This window comes from Ixodes scapularis, unplaced genomic scaffold, assembly GCF_016920785.2.
Source record: "Ixodes scapularis isolate PalLabHiFi unplaced genomic scaffold, ASM1692078v2 PGA_scaffold2__306_contigs__length_199485367, whole genome shotgun sequence".
In the NCBI taxonomy this organism is placed as follows: Eukaryota; Metazoa; Arthropoda; class Arachnida; order Ixodida; family Ixodidae; genus Ixodes; species Ixodes scapularis.
Genome location: NW_024609857.1, coordinates 160342677 through 160357250, shown reverse-complemented (window position 1 = coordinate 160357250; position 14574 = coordinate 160342677). Strand labels below are relative to the sequence as shown.

The following is a 14574-nucleotide window of genomic DNA, read 5'->3' as shown; positions in this document are numbered from 1 at the left end:
CGTGCTCCATTCGTTTTCGGCGTCATGAGGCCCGCCTAGTACAACAGGCTCTCTACAGCCGACGCCGTAGAAGTAGAAGAGCCCGTGTCGGGAGCTCCGACACTCCAGTCCCCAAATGTTGGGAAGGGGGGTACCACTATCTGTCGAGTAGCCATGAAACACTCTCAATCTGCATATAACTAGACTGAAGGTTTTGCAGTGTGTGGAAATCAAATCTATGCACCATTTATGAGAGATGGTTGCTTCAGAACATTGTCATGATCAGTGTTTCAGGCACGCAGCAAAAGAATGATGCTCAAAATATATGCTGCTCGGAAGTGTTACAGGTCTACCCAATAGATGGTGCCAGCATGGTACCTCGTAAGCAGGTACAGGCAGTAGCAATGCCGTCTACCAAATGTGCGAACGGGCCTTTACGATTTGAAAATTCGAGTTTCTCCAGCTCTAGCTGCGGCGTCAAGAAGCTCGGAAGACCCCGTTTAACTCCGTCGCGGACTGTTTTTAACGTTTTTGAGGACGGCAAAGCGTTTACTGTGGTTTCGGACAAAGCTTCAAGGAGGTGGCAACAATGATTTTAAGCATCAAGTTGGCTCCAGCGTCCCGAGGGGTTCCCCCAACTTTTAAATTTCCTGAAGCGTCGCTGTCTCCGAGTTTAGTGCTGTTCCAGTTCAAACACTGTTTTAGTAGATCTGAGTCACTCATTATAGCATAACTAAGAGCCACTAGTGTGCGCCTTATTGTTTGCAATGTCTGTAAGCTTCTTTGCCGCTTTAAGGGGGGGGACATGGGCCTAAATTTAAAATATTTTTGAAAAAATTATTTTTTCAGTTTTGAGGTTTTCGGTTTTAGAAACTAATTATACACCCTTCCACCAAATTTCATAACCATATGCCAAATAGTTATATGTTGATATAAAATATTTTCAACACATCGTGAGGCAGTAACAAAGTAGAGGAGTTCAATGTTTGAATGCATTTTTCTCAGTTGCACCTTTTTCTGCAAACTTCATACGAAGGACTCTTTTGTTTCAGGTTGAAAGTCTTCGGATACCACAATCAACATGTTTCTCAACTGAAATTTACTGGGGAATCGGGCTATCTAATTTATTTTCTTTTAAGTTGAAGTCCTCAGTGACAGTTTTCAAAAATTTACATAGGGCAGAAAATACATCTCATATTTTGAGGTAATAACTTTTCCTGAAATATTTACATTTAAGTTATTAAAACTAGATAGCCCGAAGTCCCATATTCATCACTTTATATTAAAGCAAGCAAAATTGTGCTTAATAGCTTCATTTGCATACCATAGATTTCTTAACAAAGAGTGGCACATCATCTTATGCAGGCATATAAAATTGACTTAGAGAGCTGAAAGTTTGCACAGTACATCTATGTCTGAAGTTAAATCTCCCCTGAAAATTCCATTCTGATCACTTCAGTAGTTCAGAAGTTTGACCTCTAGCCAGTGTCCCCCCTTAATGCATTAATGCTGGGACCGAGATGGGTTTCTTGGCTAACAGTTAAAAGAAATAGGGGTTCCTCGAAGTCAAAGAGTTTGAGGACACCCGATTTAGTGGATCTCTCGAAGACCATCTCTGTCTTGCTGGGTGACGGGCCGGCAGGGAGCTCAGTCGCTTTTGCGCTTTTCAGGTCCGGCCGTCGGAGGACTTCCTCTCGAAGGGGTCCAACTCCACCTTCTCCCACTTTGCCCTCAAGAGCTACCACTCAGGTGAGTGGGAGCGGCACTACTCTATCTTTGATTTGTAGGAGTGCGGGAATATCTAAAATTTATAATTTAACATTTTTGTTCTTTTATTGGTACTTGCACACCCCTTTGCGGACACCCCTTTGCGGAAGAAGCTCGTTGATGTTTTTCAGGGGACCACAGTAAAAACGAGAAAAATGTATCTGCCGACGCTTTGCGGGCCCACCATAAAATTCCGTAAGACGCCCTTCTGAAATAAAGAGATGAGTAGTAAAGAATCTTTGAAAATGCGACAGAAAAGTTTTATACAAGACGTTACTCCTTTGCCATACTAGCGTGGCAAAGGCAGTGGGAACACAAAATGCGATGAGAGAGTGTGGAGAAACTGTATGTACATGAGGAGACTGGTGGCACGAAGCCGCCCTGTGTCGTGCAAGGGAAAAGCGCCTGGGCGCTCTGGGGACAATCTAATGGTGGGTGCCGTCTTCTGCGGTTGCAGTGTAAATGGGACTTTCTCAGAGCCTGTTGGAGTGTGAGACGCAGTGGACGGAGCTTGCGGAAAACAGAATTACGAAAAAAAACATTGCAATAAAAACGACAAAGAACAGAAAAGAGTACAGAGACGGAACACTGTCTGTCAACTGCTTATTTTGGAAGGAACGCCCATTGGCGTGGTCGCACTAAACAAGAAATACATTGGCGACGCTCCGTCCGTATACTCTTCTGTGTCCTTCGTCGTTTTCATTGCGCTCTTTTTTTCGTAATCATGTTTAACCAACTCGTCCAACTTTCTACCGGTAAACAGAACAATTGGAACGCAGCAGCGCCGAGCAGAGCCATGGTGCCAGCTCGCAGTAAAAGAAATCCAAAAGCTCAAACATATCTCAACCTGTTCCGGCAAAGGAAACGGCGGCTTTCTTTTTTGCCGCTCTTTCTTGCGCTCTTTCTCCGGGGTCCAGGGAAGTCCAGAGTGCGCTCGTTTCACCAAGTAGAGCACCGCTGCTCTGTCCGAACATGTGACGTTTTCTCCCCCGCCGTGAGACGCACGGAGGCATTCGAGGAAGAAGTTCGGCTGGCACCAGTGTCTAATTGGCAAGGAGAAGAGCACTGTGTCTGCGTTCGGATGGCAGTCGGCCTGCAAACTTCCATTGCTGACACCTACCCTAATATGGCTAAGTGCCAGTGGGCTGTAAATTGCATTCTGGATTAAATTGGTGATAAACACCGGGACACTTGCTCAAACCCCGCGAGACGGGAGCTGATACAGCCGATTGCAGACACTGCAAATTTGCCTTTCACGGTGCAATAAATGCCACAGAAACCGCTACAAACTCCCTTGTCACACATACCGGTACCACAGACCTCGCTGTTGATGCGATTCCCGTCGGACACCGTGTGTTAGCCGGCAGGAATCGGGGGGGGGGGGGGGGGGGGGGGGAGGGAGGGGGGGGGGGGGGGGCGAATTTTCAGAATTTTTTTGTTGGGGATATTCAGCCAAAGAATAAAAGAGGATAGATGGTTAGATGGTCTCTCTGGGGAAGCCCTCGATCATAGGGGTTTGTTGCGGTATACTATATGAGACGGGGAAAGACTCTCACGCAACAAATTATCTTCCTTGAACTTTAGTGGCTGTAGAGAACTACAGTCGAGCCCGGTTATATCATACCTAGGTATTTCGAAATATTGTTTATATCGAACAGTCCAAACATTCCCTTGGAAATCGCATGTAATAGGATAAGAGAGTTGTTTTTCTGTATCGAACTCCCATGGAGGGGACACTAGATATAGCAAACAAAGCAGGGCTGCCCTGCCCGTCCCTTCTCCCTTGGTCGGATTGCGCAGGCAGCGAGCACATAGCTTGCGTTGCGGGGCTGGCAGACCACCAAGCCAGCATACGCGCACCACGGGAATACAGAATACGCAACAAAAAAGCAATTGGAAGGATGGCAAAAGCAAGGGGAAGGGCACGCGCGCACCTAGGGATGGCAGTGAGTGCCCACTGTTGGAAGGGTAGCGTGCACTCTTTCCCCGAACACAGTCCTTAACCACAAGATAAAATAAGCAAAAAAAAGTCTTTTTTTAGTCGGTGTGTCCAAAACGGTTGAGCAATCGCACTTTGACTGCCTTATCTTTGGTTACCTTTTTCTTTCACAATTTTAACTTTGCCCGTGTTTTTTTGTTTTTTTTTCGTTTTTTTTTTTTTTTTTTGCTGCTTGAATTTAGTGAGGTTTCTTTTTTGTTGCTTGCTTAACTTTATTCCATGGATCCAGAGTTTATGTGGCTCGCTTTTTTCCCTTTCATTTTTTAAAATTATTTTCGTGTTTTGTTGCCGGCGCTGTGTTGAGGTCGTGGTCAGGTGTAAACGTTGAGAAAGTAAACATGTTTTTTGCAAACACCATCGGGTAATGCTGGCTGCAGTGGTGTTTGTGATCTTCCCCAACTAAGCTCTACTGTATTTAGCGGCTCTTAGAGGCTATTTGGTAAGGTCCGGTTTGTCGCGGCCTTCAGTATTAGCAGACACCGCAGAAATTTCAGTTGGAGCTTAAGTTAACATATTTTTGTATATCAAATTATTGATATATCAAACTATTTTACGATCCCCTTTGAATTCGATATATCCGGGTTCGACTGTACTATGTTTGCTATAGCATAGATTAAGTTACTTTATGGAACAGATCTTATAATTAGGGGGTGAACTGTATTCCCAATCAAAGATAATTGGGGGTGACCTATACTCCTAACTAAAGAATGCTGACTTACGTGAGTGAGCAAAGTGTCTAGGCGTTCCCCAACGTCGGCTACTGCTCCTTCGATTCCGACGCAAAGCTGCGAAGCTTGGTGCGGTTCTGGTCGCCTTTAGAGCGGTTCAAATTGCCTTAAGAGTCTAGTCTAAGGTTATGCCTGCCCGGTCAAGAAGCTTGGTGTAGAGGAGCAGAGCAAAAGGAAAAGGGCAGTCAAGGCCACATAGCCCAACACATTGTGTTCGGTTGCAGTTTCTAGACATGACAGCCAAGAAGTCGAACGCAATGAACAGAAGGTTAATACAGATGTCCCAACGGCATTTCACAGGGACCATCGTTTGTGGACGTAGCAGCAGGGAGAATGCGTCAGTTGACACCGTATCAATGAGGTTCTACTCTCATATAACACAGTACAACTCGTAACACACACTCTAGTTATTTGCAAGAATTTGTGTTTAATGAAGATCTTTTTCCCCGCACGGTTTGAAAATGTGTATCACCAGATAATGTTGTTTCACTCCATGCTTCTGAGTTTTTATTTCATTTAGACACAGCAAGGCTATTGTATGTGGCAATTTTTATTTTTTGTTTCTTATTTGCTATATTTTGCTTTTGTCCATATTTTTTATTTTATGTAACAGCGTTTTGTGTGTGCATCATTTGCTGCTTTAATTTTATTATTTTCTACTTTTCAAAGTGTGATTATAATCACTACTATCAAAACCCCTAAGTTGGAACTAATATTAAGGCAAATAAAACTAAAATTAATGTGTAATTAACGAGCAGTCAGTCAGATTGCCACTTATTATTGCATTAACCCTTTGCAGCTCTGTGTCTTTATTCCTTATTTTGCTCATTACAATTGCCAAAGAACTACGGAGCATTCCGAGTTGAAAGAAGAGCTTTCGAAGTCTCCTTGAGAGCAGACGATTTCTCCGTAGTCTCGAGAAACGCCGCTTGAAACGAGCAGCCGAAAGAAGTCGTCCTCCGGTCATTGGTTCCTTGCAGAGGGCTACGTTCCGGCCTACCAGGGCCAGTACCGCAGCAAGACGCCAACGGCCGAGCTGTACAGTTCGCGGGACAAGGAGGCCGTGGTGGTGAGCCGCCCCAAGACACCCCTGGTCGACACGCGCCACTGGACCTCCTCGGAGCAGCACTCCCCGGCCGATGACGCCCACCCGAACAACAACAGTTCTGTCGACGAGGCCGGGCCAGCGCCTGCAACCACAGCTTCCAGCCCCGCGAAGCCACCTAGGACCGGTGCGTTTCATTCCTCTGGTTGGGGAACCGATCGATGTTGTCGTTGCTACTATTCTTGACCTACCGCACCAAAGGCCAGTTCATACATGCGCTGTGAAACGAGCCGTAAGGATCAGTGCCTGCACATAGGAAGCTGAAACTTTTACCGAATCTGTATTGAGGTGGTGCATTTTAGCCGGTGAAATGTTAGAGCATAGCTTCCTTTCTGCGAAAATTGAGATGAACAAACTTGCTTGGGTTGTTGGCAGACAGGTTTGCAGACAACAGACTGCGTCACCCGCTCCATCACGTCGTATCATGCGACGGACAAGGCCAGCAGACGACGAATTGCGTCATCCACTCGCTGCACCTGTCGGGAGATGGCGCCAGGAGTTACAAAAATCGTTAACCGAATCGTCTACCGTCTGTGAGTCCGCCTGCCGTCGATCTTGCAAGTTTGTTGGATTTTTCACAGAAAGGAATTTATGGCTTGAAACTTCATCGGCTAGAATGTACCAGCATAATGCATGTTCTGTGAAAATTTGAACCTTCTGTGCGGAGGCACTGAAATTTCTGGCTCGTTTTAGACCGCAAGATTCATTGTAGCCACCCTATATACCGCAGCACTAAATCAACACTAGGAACAGCTCTGATTTGCTCTATCACTAATATAGCGCGTAGTCCATGGTGTATCATCAAGGTCAACGCCATTCCCAGCACCGACTAAAATGCACTGAGATAGCATTAGCGCAGTGGCGTGTGTGTGAACAGGCCTCAGTTTAAAGGAACACTGAGCACCCAACCCCTTTATTTTTTTACAGCAATAGCTGTCATAGGCTTTTCCCACCAGTGGAAAGAATGTTTGTTGTCGTAGCGCGTAGGGCATCTGACGTCGATATTGCCAACTGCTTGAAAAAGACTGCCCACCATCGCGGTGCCCCCAGGTTTCGATCCTGGGTCTGCTGCGTGTGTGAAGCGGGTGCATCAAAATCTGATTTGTTTTGTAATTATGTTTTCCTACGGACAGTAAAAGAATGGAATTGTCTGCCAAGTGAGATTGTTGCCTTTCAAAATCCAGATTCGTTTTTCTCACAACTCCAGCATTGTATCTGATTGATTGCACTTGTGTTCTTTTCCTTGCAAACCAAAATTCTCTTTATGTGTGCCTATATCCGTGCATGAGTTTGTACATATTATTTTTTGTGTAACTTATTGCCTTGCTTATCTGTGGTTGCTTAAGGGGGGACACTGGCTAGAGGTCAAACTTTTGAACTACTGAAGTGATCGGAATGAAATTTGCAGGGAAGATTTAACTTCAGATGTAGGTGTACTGTGCAAAATTTCAGCTCTCTAGGACAAATTTACATACCTGCATAAGATGATGTGTCACTTTTCATTAAGAAATCTATGATATGCAAATGAAGCTATTAAGCATCATTTTGACTGCTTGAATATAAAGTGGGGGATATGGGACCTCGGGCTATCTAGTTTTAATAGCTTAATTGTAAGTATTTCAGGAACAGTTATTACCTCAAACTATGAGATGCATATCTGTCCTATGTCAATTTTTGAAAACTTGGTTTTTTATCACTGAAGACTCCAACTTCAAACAAAATAAAGTAGATAGCCCAATTCCTCAGTAAATTTCAGTTCAGAAACATCTTGATTGTGGTATTAGGGTACTTTCACCTTCGAACAAAAGATTCCTTCGTATGAAATTTGCAGCAAAAAGTGAAACTGAGAAAAATGCATTCAAACATTGAACTCCTTTACTTTGTTGCTGCCTCACAATCTGTTAAAAATATTTTATATCAACATAACTATTTGGCGTATGGTTATTGAATTTGGTGTAAGGGTGTATAATTAGTTTCTAAAACTGAAAACCTCAAAATTAAAAAATGAATTTTTAAAAAAAAATTTAAAATTTAGGCCCATGTCCCCCTTTAAATTTCAGTGTTTCGTTTTTGATGATGACTGCCCCTACTGTAATGCCGTATGGAGCGCTGTAGGAAATAGATGAATAAATAAGATACATAAGTGCACGGAGCAACTGAGAAGCAAAGTTTTGCTCCTGTTTATTGAACACTCAATAAACGGAAGGCCAGCTATGTCTATCGATAATGCATGGGCTAACTACGGCAGTGGTACAATCGTTCTCGATACACGGTTCACAAAGAGCTACGCCTGATCCGTGGGCAGATATATGCTGGATTCCGCTGGCAATTTACGGGAATTAGTATATCTACAGGCTAAATAAGCTATTGAGTGTAAATCGGGGTGGTGAGGGCAGGGGGGCGTTGGAGAGGCTTTATCTCAACTAGCTTCATTTTGCAACAATGTTTTTTAAACCAATTGTAAACGAAACCTACAGTATTTACACGATTGTAAGTCGACTCGATTGTAAGTCGACCGCCCCCCCCCCCCAGAATGCACATCAAGAAAAAACAAAAACAACTTTAGATGCGCGTTTTATTGCGAGCACGTGAGAACGGCAAAGTATCTGTTTCGGATGCCGAGCCTCCAACACGCGATCTATGCCTTCTGGCGTGCTTTGGCCGCAGATGCACGCGCGAGGTGCATGAGATGCCCAGGCGTTATCGAAACTAGGAAGTTCACGCTGGAGGCGGGACAGCTGGAGCAGCTCCCTGTCGTTCTCACTCCATCCGCGACTAGACTATGACTCGTCCGCACTGGTGATGTCAGTCCCGTCATTATCACTGCCACGTTCTCGAAGCACGTCGGCGGCGGCGTCTAACGAAATCTTGCACTTCGCAAATGATCAACTGCATCTTCCGCGCTTGCTCGGCGATCGCGTTGGACGTCACGGGTAGGGACCGTTTGCACACTTTTGCGCCGTACGTTGCAAGCCTGACCTCCAACTCCGGAAGGCATCCCCACCTGTCCAGACTTTGGACTGCGGAAGCCTCTTCGTTTGCCGTCACATCCCGCGCCACTGCAGACTCTACTGGAGCATCACCCACTCCGACGGGTCAAACTTGCATCCACCAGCGCACTTGGTTGCTTCTGAGTGAAGAATGGCCATAAATGAGCACTGAAAACCTAAACTGCCCCGATCAAGCGTGTCAATACAAAATAAACATAGTTCGCGCTCCAGCATGATCTCGACACTCGATCAAACGATGTGCGACCGTGAATCGCGTGAAAAACTGCGAAGGGAAGCCGCGGGGTGAGTGAGCCGTGAGGCTGTTCCAGCGGCCTCCGGAGTTGCCAGAGTGGCTCATACAAGAAGTGCCGCCAACCCCCGGGAGTCAGGCGCGCCGTGCACTGTTCAAGTCGAGCTCGCTCGTAAAGACCTGCGCTTCCGAAAGTCGCAGGAAAGGTAAGACAGACGCAGGCGATGTTGCGAGCGGACGACGTTGCAAAGGAGCAGACGACGCTCAGATAGTGGGTCGCGATCAGCCAATCAGGGCTCGGCGTTCCGACGTCACCGCTACTTCCTTTTTCATGCGCAGAAGACGAAATTGAGCCCACTTGCGAGGCGTATGTTTTGCCTGTTATACGAAACCTGTTAAAGAAAAGTCAAATTCCGCTCCCATCAGTGGATTCTGAGATTGCTTCTTCGACCCCAGAAAAGAGGAATGCTTCAGAATTGGTCAGATGAGTCGCAGAACATAAATAGAAAATATTTTGCTGAAACGTTTTTTGTTTTTTTCTGGAAAAGTTTTTTTTTTTTTTTTTTTTTTTTGGAAATGGTGTTTTGAGGGGCAGTCCAATGTCCCTTTGAGAGTTAACAAAAGCCTGTTTAATTTGAAGCTTGCTCCAAACCTGACCACCTGTGTTGTCGTATTGTAAACAACTGGCCATTCCTAAATTTTTTTTTTTTTTAATAATGTTGAGGGAAGTTATTAGTATTAGATGAGTGCTTGTTTTAAGCTTTGTCAAAGCCAGTTTTGGTCAAGTGTTCACTTATAAGCTACATCAGAAAGCCCTTATGGGGAGTCTTAAAAAGCCTTCTTTTTTTCCTTTTTTTGCAGGTCAGTATGGTGCGTGGTACTTCGAGCCCACTCGGCCGCAGGACTGGGCTAGCCAGAGCTTCCGAGAGGCAAGGCCAGTGAGCCTCGGTCAGCTGCAGCAACAGCAACAGCAGCTTCAGTTACAGCAGCAACAGCAACTTCAACAGCAGCAGCAACAACAGCAGCAACAACAGCAGCAGCAGCAGCAACAGCAGCAACAGCAGCAACAGTCTTCACCGAGGTGGTATTCTTCATCCAGGGCAGACTATGGAACATCTTCCTTATATGGACACAAGGCGGCCATTAGCAATCCAACGTGAGTGTCGTGATGCTGGACGCTGATTCTTGGGCTGCGTTTAAACAACTGGGAAAGTTTTGTTCAAAGATCACAGGAGTCAAAAATTGTGCGTGCATATTTTATGCCACACAGTTTATGAATTTCAGGCAGCAGGGGGCTGAGTGATGACGGTTGGTAGAAATCACCACCAGTCCTCAACCAGGCATACTTCTTGCATAGTGACCTCAAAATTGGTGCGAGTGCTGTCTTTGTCATCTGTGGCGAGGCTTTTTTTAGAAATTGATAGCGTTTCTAGGGTTATTAAACTGTGAAATCCTGTGTGCCTGTCTGTCGTGGCTCAATAGGTAAGTTTAGCCAAAAGTCTTTCCCCCTCTAAATTTAGCTGGAAAATTTAATGGAAGTATAAACCGCCAGGTAAATGCTTCCCCGCTAGGTTTAGCAAGGAAATCGAATAAATGTAAGACTATACGCCGGTTTATTTAGAAAAAAAAATTGGCGAGAAAACGGCACTGTGCCGAGGTATACCGAAAGCACCGAGCTTGACGGACGTTCAGAGAAGTGCAAATGATCTCAAATGCCATTGCATTACATCGCAACAGCCAGAGCGAAGTCATTGTCTATTTTTCTAAAAGTTTGGTACCCATGATTTTAAAAGGGGTGCCTTAACATCGTTCTCGAAACGATTTGTGTGCCTGTTAGGTCTGACCATGGTGTCTTTGAGCACACCTCTGACTGCCGTGCTTGCAGCATCCCCAAAGCAGTCCCTCAATTTCCACTCGACGACGACGTAAAAGTGTTGCGCCGTTGCTTGCTGTGATCTTGAGGGAGTGCGGTGTCGAAAGTGGACAGAAGGCGAAGTGGAACGCCACAACGACCCTCGCATCCGCTTTGGGGCCACTTTCGATGCATGGGCAGGGTAGGGAGGTAGACGCACCAGTCAAAGACTCATTCCTGCCGTCGTCTCATTTTCGAAATGATGGCAGGTCTCCCATGAACCCACCGTCGGACGAGAGGCCGACCCCGCCGGCCGTGTCCCAGAAGGACTGGTCGGCATCGACGGCGGACAGTCTGCTTCTCGGCCGGAGCTGGAACTACGGCTCGCCGGACTATGGCTACTCCCGCGGGCCGTCCCAGCGTGCCGCGCCGGTCCGGTCCCCGCTGTCCCCGGTGTCCCAGCAGCTGAACAACAGCCACATCAGCACAGGCAGTGGAGGCTTCTACGGCCTGTACGGATCCCCCACCCTGGACGGCATCTCGCCCTCGTTCCCTCAGGTGGGCTTCTGGAGGCCACTTGCGTTGTGCTCACGGTGTAAAATATCTGTGGGTGCGGACACCGCACGCGTCGCAGCTGCCAGGTTAAGGGAGGAGGTGGGGAATAAATATGAACTTTCTTATTTCTAGAGATATCTGAACGAAATTTACAGGGTGTGTTTATAGCACAGACATAAGAGTAACTGCAAAGTTTCATGGAGCTGTGCATATTATTTCTCAAGTTACAAATATTTATCAAAATCGTCCATATGCATTCCTTATCCCAGGTCTGGAGAATTTGAAAAAGGTAGTAGCGGCGTAAAATTTGTTATGATTACCCCTGGATACATTCCTCAGGGCATAACAGAGCCCTTTTATTAAATTTCTTTGTTGAAAAATTTTAACGCAACTTTGAATTTTTGTGTAGTCATAAAACCCACATTCACCAAATTTAATTTTTTTATTATAAATTTTTAGCGCAGTTTTCTAAAAAAAGGGCTCTGTTATGCCCTCACAAAGTTATTAGAGAACAGAATAAAAAAGACAGCACAAAAATCCATTCATCAGTTCCTGAGATATCGCTGGGACAAGCAGCCACGACAGTGAAAAAATCCATTCTGAGAAAACAGCACTTGAAAGTTGCACCCAGATTTTCAGCTTTAGAATGACCCTGCAGAATAGTCAGAAGTGTTCTTGTGCACTTTCTTCTTGTTCCGCCTTTCCAAATTCTCTTGATGTCGTTTGCTGGCCTTGTGCAGACGTAGGGCATCTTTCCCGGCAGCTCGTTGGAGGGCTAGATGGGTCGGCTGAAGTCCCACTGCAACCGATATTTCTGCAGTTGCCTTGTAGCAGCCGGCGTTGAACCTAAACACCGCTTCATGCAGTGCAATTTGCTGGCATAGCTCCAAGTTCGGCTTGAGCAATATCACAATGTCTAGCTTCTGCTTCGATCTCCTCACGTGTCAGGAAATGCGTCCGCAGATGGGTGCTAGAAGACGCGCTCCTACTTGTCGCGGCAGGCGGAAGACGGGCGCTGGGACCCGCGATCTCGGGAGGAACCACAACGGTCGGCATGCTCGGCACTCCAGGCGTGAGCGGGGCGATGCGTTCTTCCTCGACGACAGCCGATGGCACAGAAAATCCATCACTGGAGGTGTTGACGCGATCATCATTGACGGCACGCCGTGCAGAAACTTCCTAGTTCGCCATCCGCACTAACTTCATGGACCGCTTCCGCGCGCCAAACGCGCGCACCGTCTTGTACTTCGAACCCCGCATCGTGTGCGACCACGAAACAGACGGGCACGCTACACGAAACTACTCAAAGAAAGTTCGGAAAACGATCGTAAAGATGGCGAAAAACGAAGTGGAACTGACTAAAAGAGCGCGTGCAAGCAGACCACTACCAAAAGCAGACGACGCGAGCGGCAACAGCAGGAGAAACGGAGGAGGAGAGCGCTCCGCGCGCGGAGAAATCGCGTCCCAGCCAATAGCAGTCGCGCGCTCCCCCGCACGCTCCTCGAGCGCGCGCTCTGTCCAATCGCGTTCTTGCGATTGCGACATGGAAGAACGGCGACAGTGCCGTAACCACGCGGCCGACGCCATTTTGGGAGCTGGCAAAAAAAAGAGAAAGAATTCACGTTCAAAACAAGACTAAGATGGCGGCCGTCGGTCCAACGCTTTGAAAATGGCGAGCGCGCGAAGTTGGGGTTGATTTTGACGTTTGACCGTCACTTGGATGCTATTCAGGCCTCGTAAATAATTGTTTTTAAATATTTCCCCATTGTATTTGGTGCTGATAATTACAGAGAAGGTAGTTTATGAGATATACAACCGAAAAATAAGGTTTTCTAAAAATCGACTTTTTCGCGATTTTCCGGTTTTCAAAGCCCGCGTCCCCCCTTAAGTCCTCGTCTCGATTGCAGGCAACGCCACCAGATGGCTCTTACGTTAGGTGGCTGGTGGTAGCCCGTCGCATGCCACAGCCTTTTGGCACTTGCGCTGCGCGTGTTGCTTAAACACAGCTTCATCCTTGACCCTAGTTTCAGGCCTCAGTGGCAGCGAGAACAGCTTTATGAATGCAGTGAAGCGGAGAGATCTGTGGTGCGGTGTTTGAGCTAGCGTCCGTCGGGGTCGTAGCTGACGTATCGAGCAGAAAGCACACACGCCCAGGTTTCCTGGCAACGAGGCACTCTTTTACAGCGGAGCCTTTAAGGGCTAGGTTCCCCAGGATTGTGTCCGGTATGTCGACACAAACCTACCTGGACAACTACTGCCATCTATAAGCAACGGCGGCAAGCACACAACCAGTATGGTTTCCGCCATCGCTCGTACATGGCGGCAACCTTTCCAGCTATAATAGAAGAATGGATAGTTGGGCCCATTGGTGGGGATTCATCGTAGGAAACGGTGTGAAAAACAGACGACGACGACGAAGAAGCACACAGTGTATCGAGTACAGCTCCGCTGGTCTTCCTTCTTCACGAGAGTGGAAAGGCTGAACGATTTTTTGTTTTGGCTCGCTTCTTTTTTCCTCAGCTGTGCCATCTGGCCGGTCAGGACGCCATTGACCAGATAAAGTACCATAAGACTTCTGGTCAATTGCGTTGCAGCGTTCAGAGTACTGCGTGTCCTCACCTTATCTTACACCGTGGTTTTACCCCAGCAATGAGCTAGTTGGCGTCGAAAACTTTTGTCAAGTTTTCTGCCTGTTGGTACTGTCCAACATGGCCTTGCTTCAGGTAACGAGCTGCAGCAGCATTTGCAGAATTGGTAGTCTTGTGCAAATAGCGGATTTTGAGTTCGAAGCGAGTAGTGGTTTTGGCCGAATATTTTCAATTCGAATATCGAATAGTTTTTTCACGCTTTTTACTACCATTGCATAATGCTTAGACGAAAACCCAGCTAAACTTGTGAAGATTGTTCCACGTGTTCATTTATAAGCTAAGATTAATCTATCTATATTTATGAACTGTGACCTCAGAAGGTCTGGTGTCTTGGGGTGGCAAGTAAACGACGGATTTGACATAAAACGAATCCTGTAAAGATGGCCAACTATACCCAATGGAGTTAATTTACAAATCTTGCTTTATAAAATATTCTTTCTTTAATCTCGAGTTAAAAAAGAATGAATCGTGCATGATGAACACAGGTTGTAAGGGCATCTCTGCCTAGCATAGTATTCTCTTGCATAACAGTTTAATTTTAAAACTTTTACTGCAATGTAGATATACACATTCACAAAGTTTTCATTTATTTTCAAATACAGTCGGCACAGGCGCACCATCCCGCCTTGAATGTATGCTTTACTTCCAAGCATGCAATTACGATATTCATACTTTTCCAAGCGTTTATCGCGGCGGGTTAC

At 46.3% G+C, this 14574-nt stretch overlaps 1 protein-coding gene across 4 annotated transcripts in view; it reads left to right on the top strand.

Annotated features, from left to right (window-relative positions):
* Window positions 1-14574, top strand: part of LOC8039538 (membrane-associated guanylate kinase, WW and PDZ domain-containing protein 1) — a 71124-nt gene that overhangs the window by 34530 nt on the left and 22020 nt on the right. For all 4 annotated transcript variants that reach the window (XM_040498442.2, XM_040222468.3, XM_042292088.1 and 1 more), the window contains 4 exons: window positions 1650-1728; window positions 5454-5705; window positions 9680-9974; window positions 10940-11228. In XM_040498442.2, the coding sequence (XP_040354376.1) occupies window positions 1650-1728; window positions 5454-5705; window positions 9680-9974; window positions 10940-11228 (915 nt within the window). The remainder of the gene's footprint in view (window positions 1-1649; window positions 1729-5453; window positions 5706-9679; window positions 9975-10939; window positions 11229-14574) is intronic.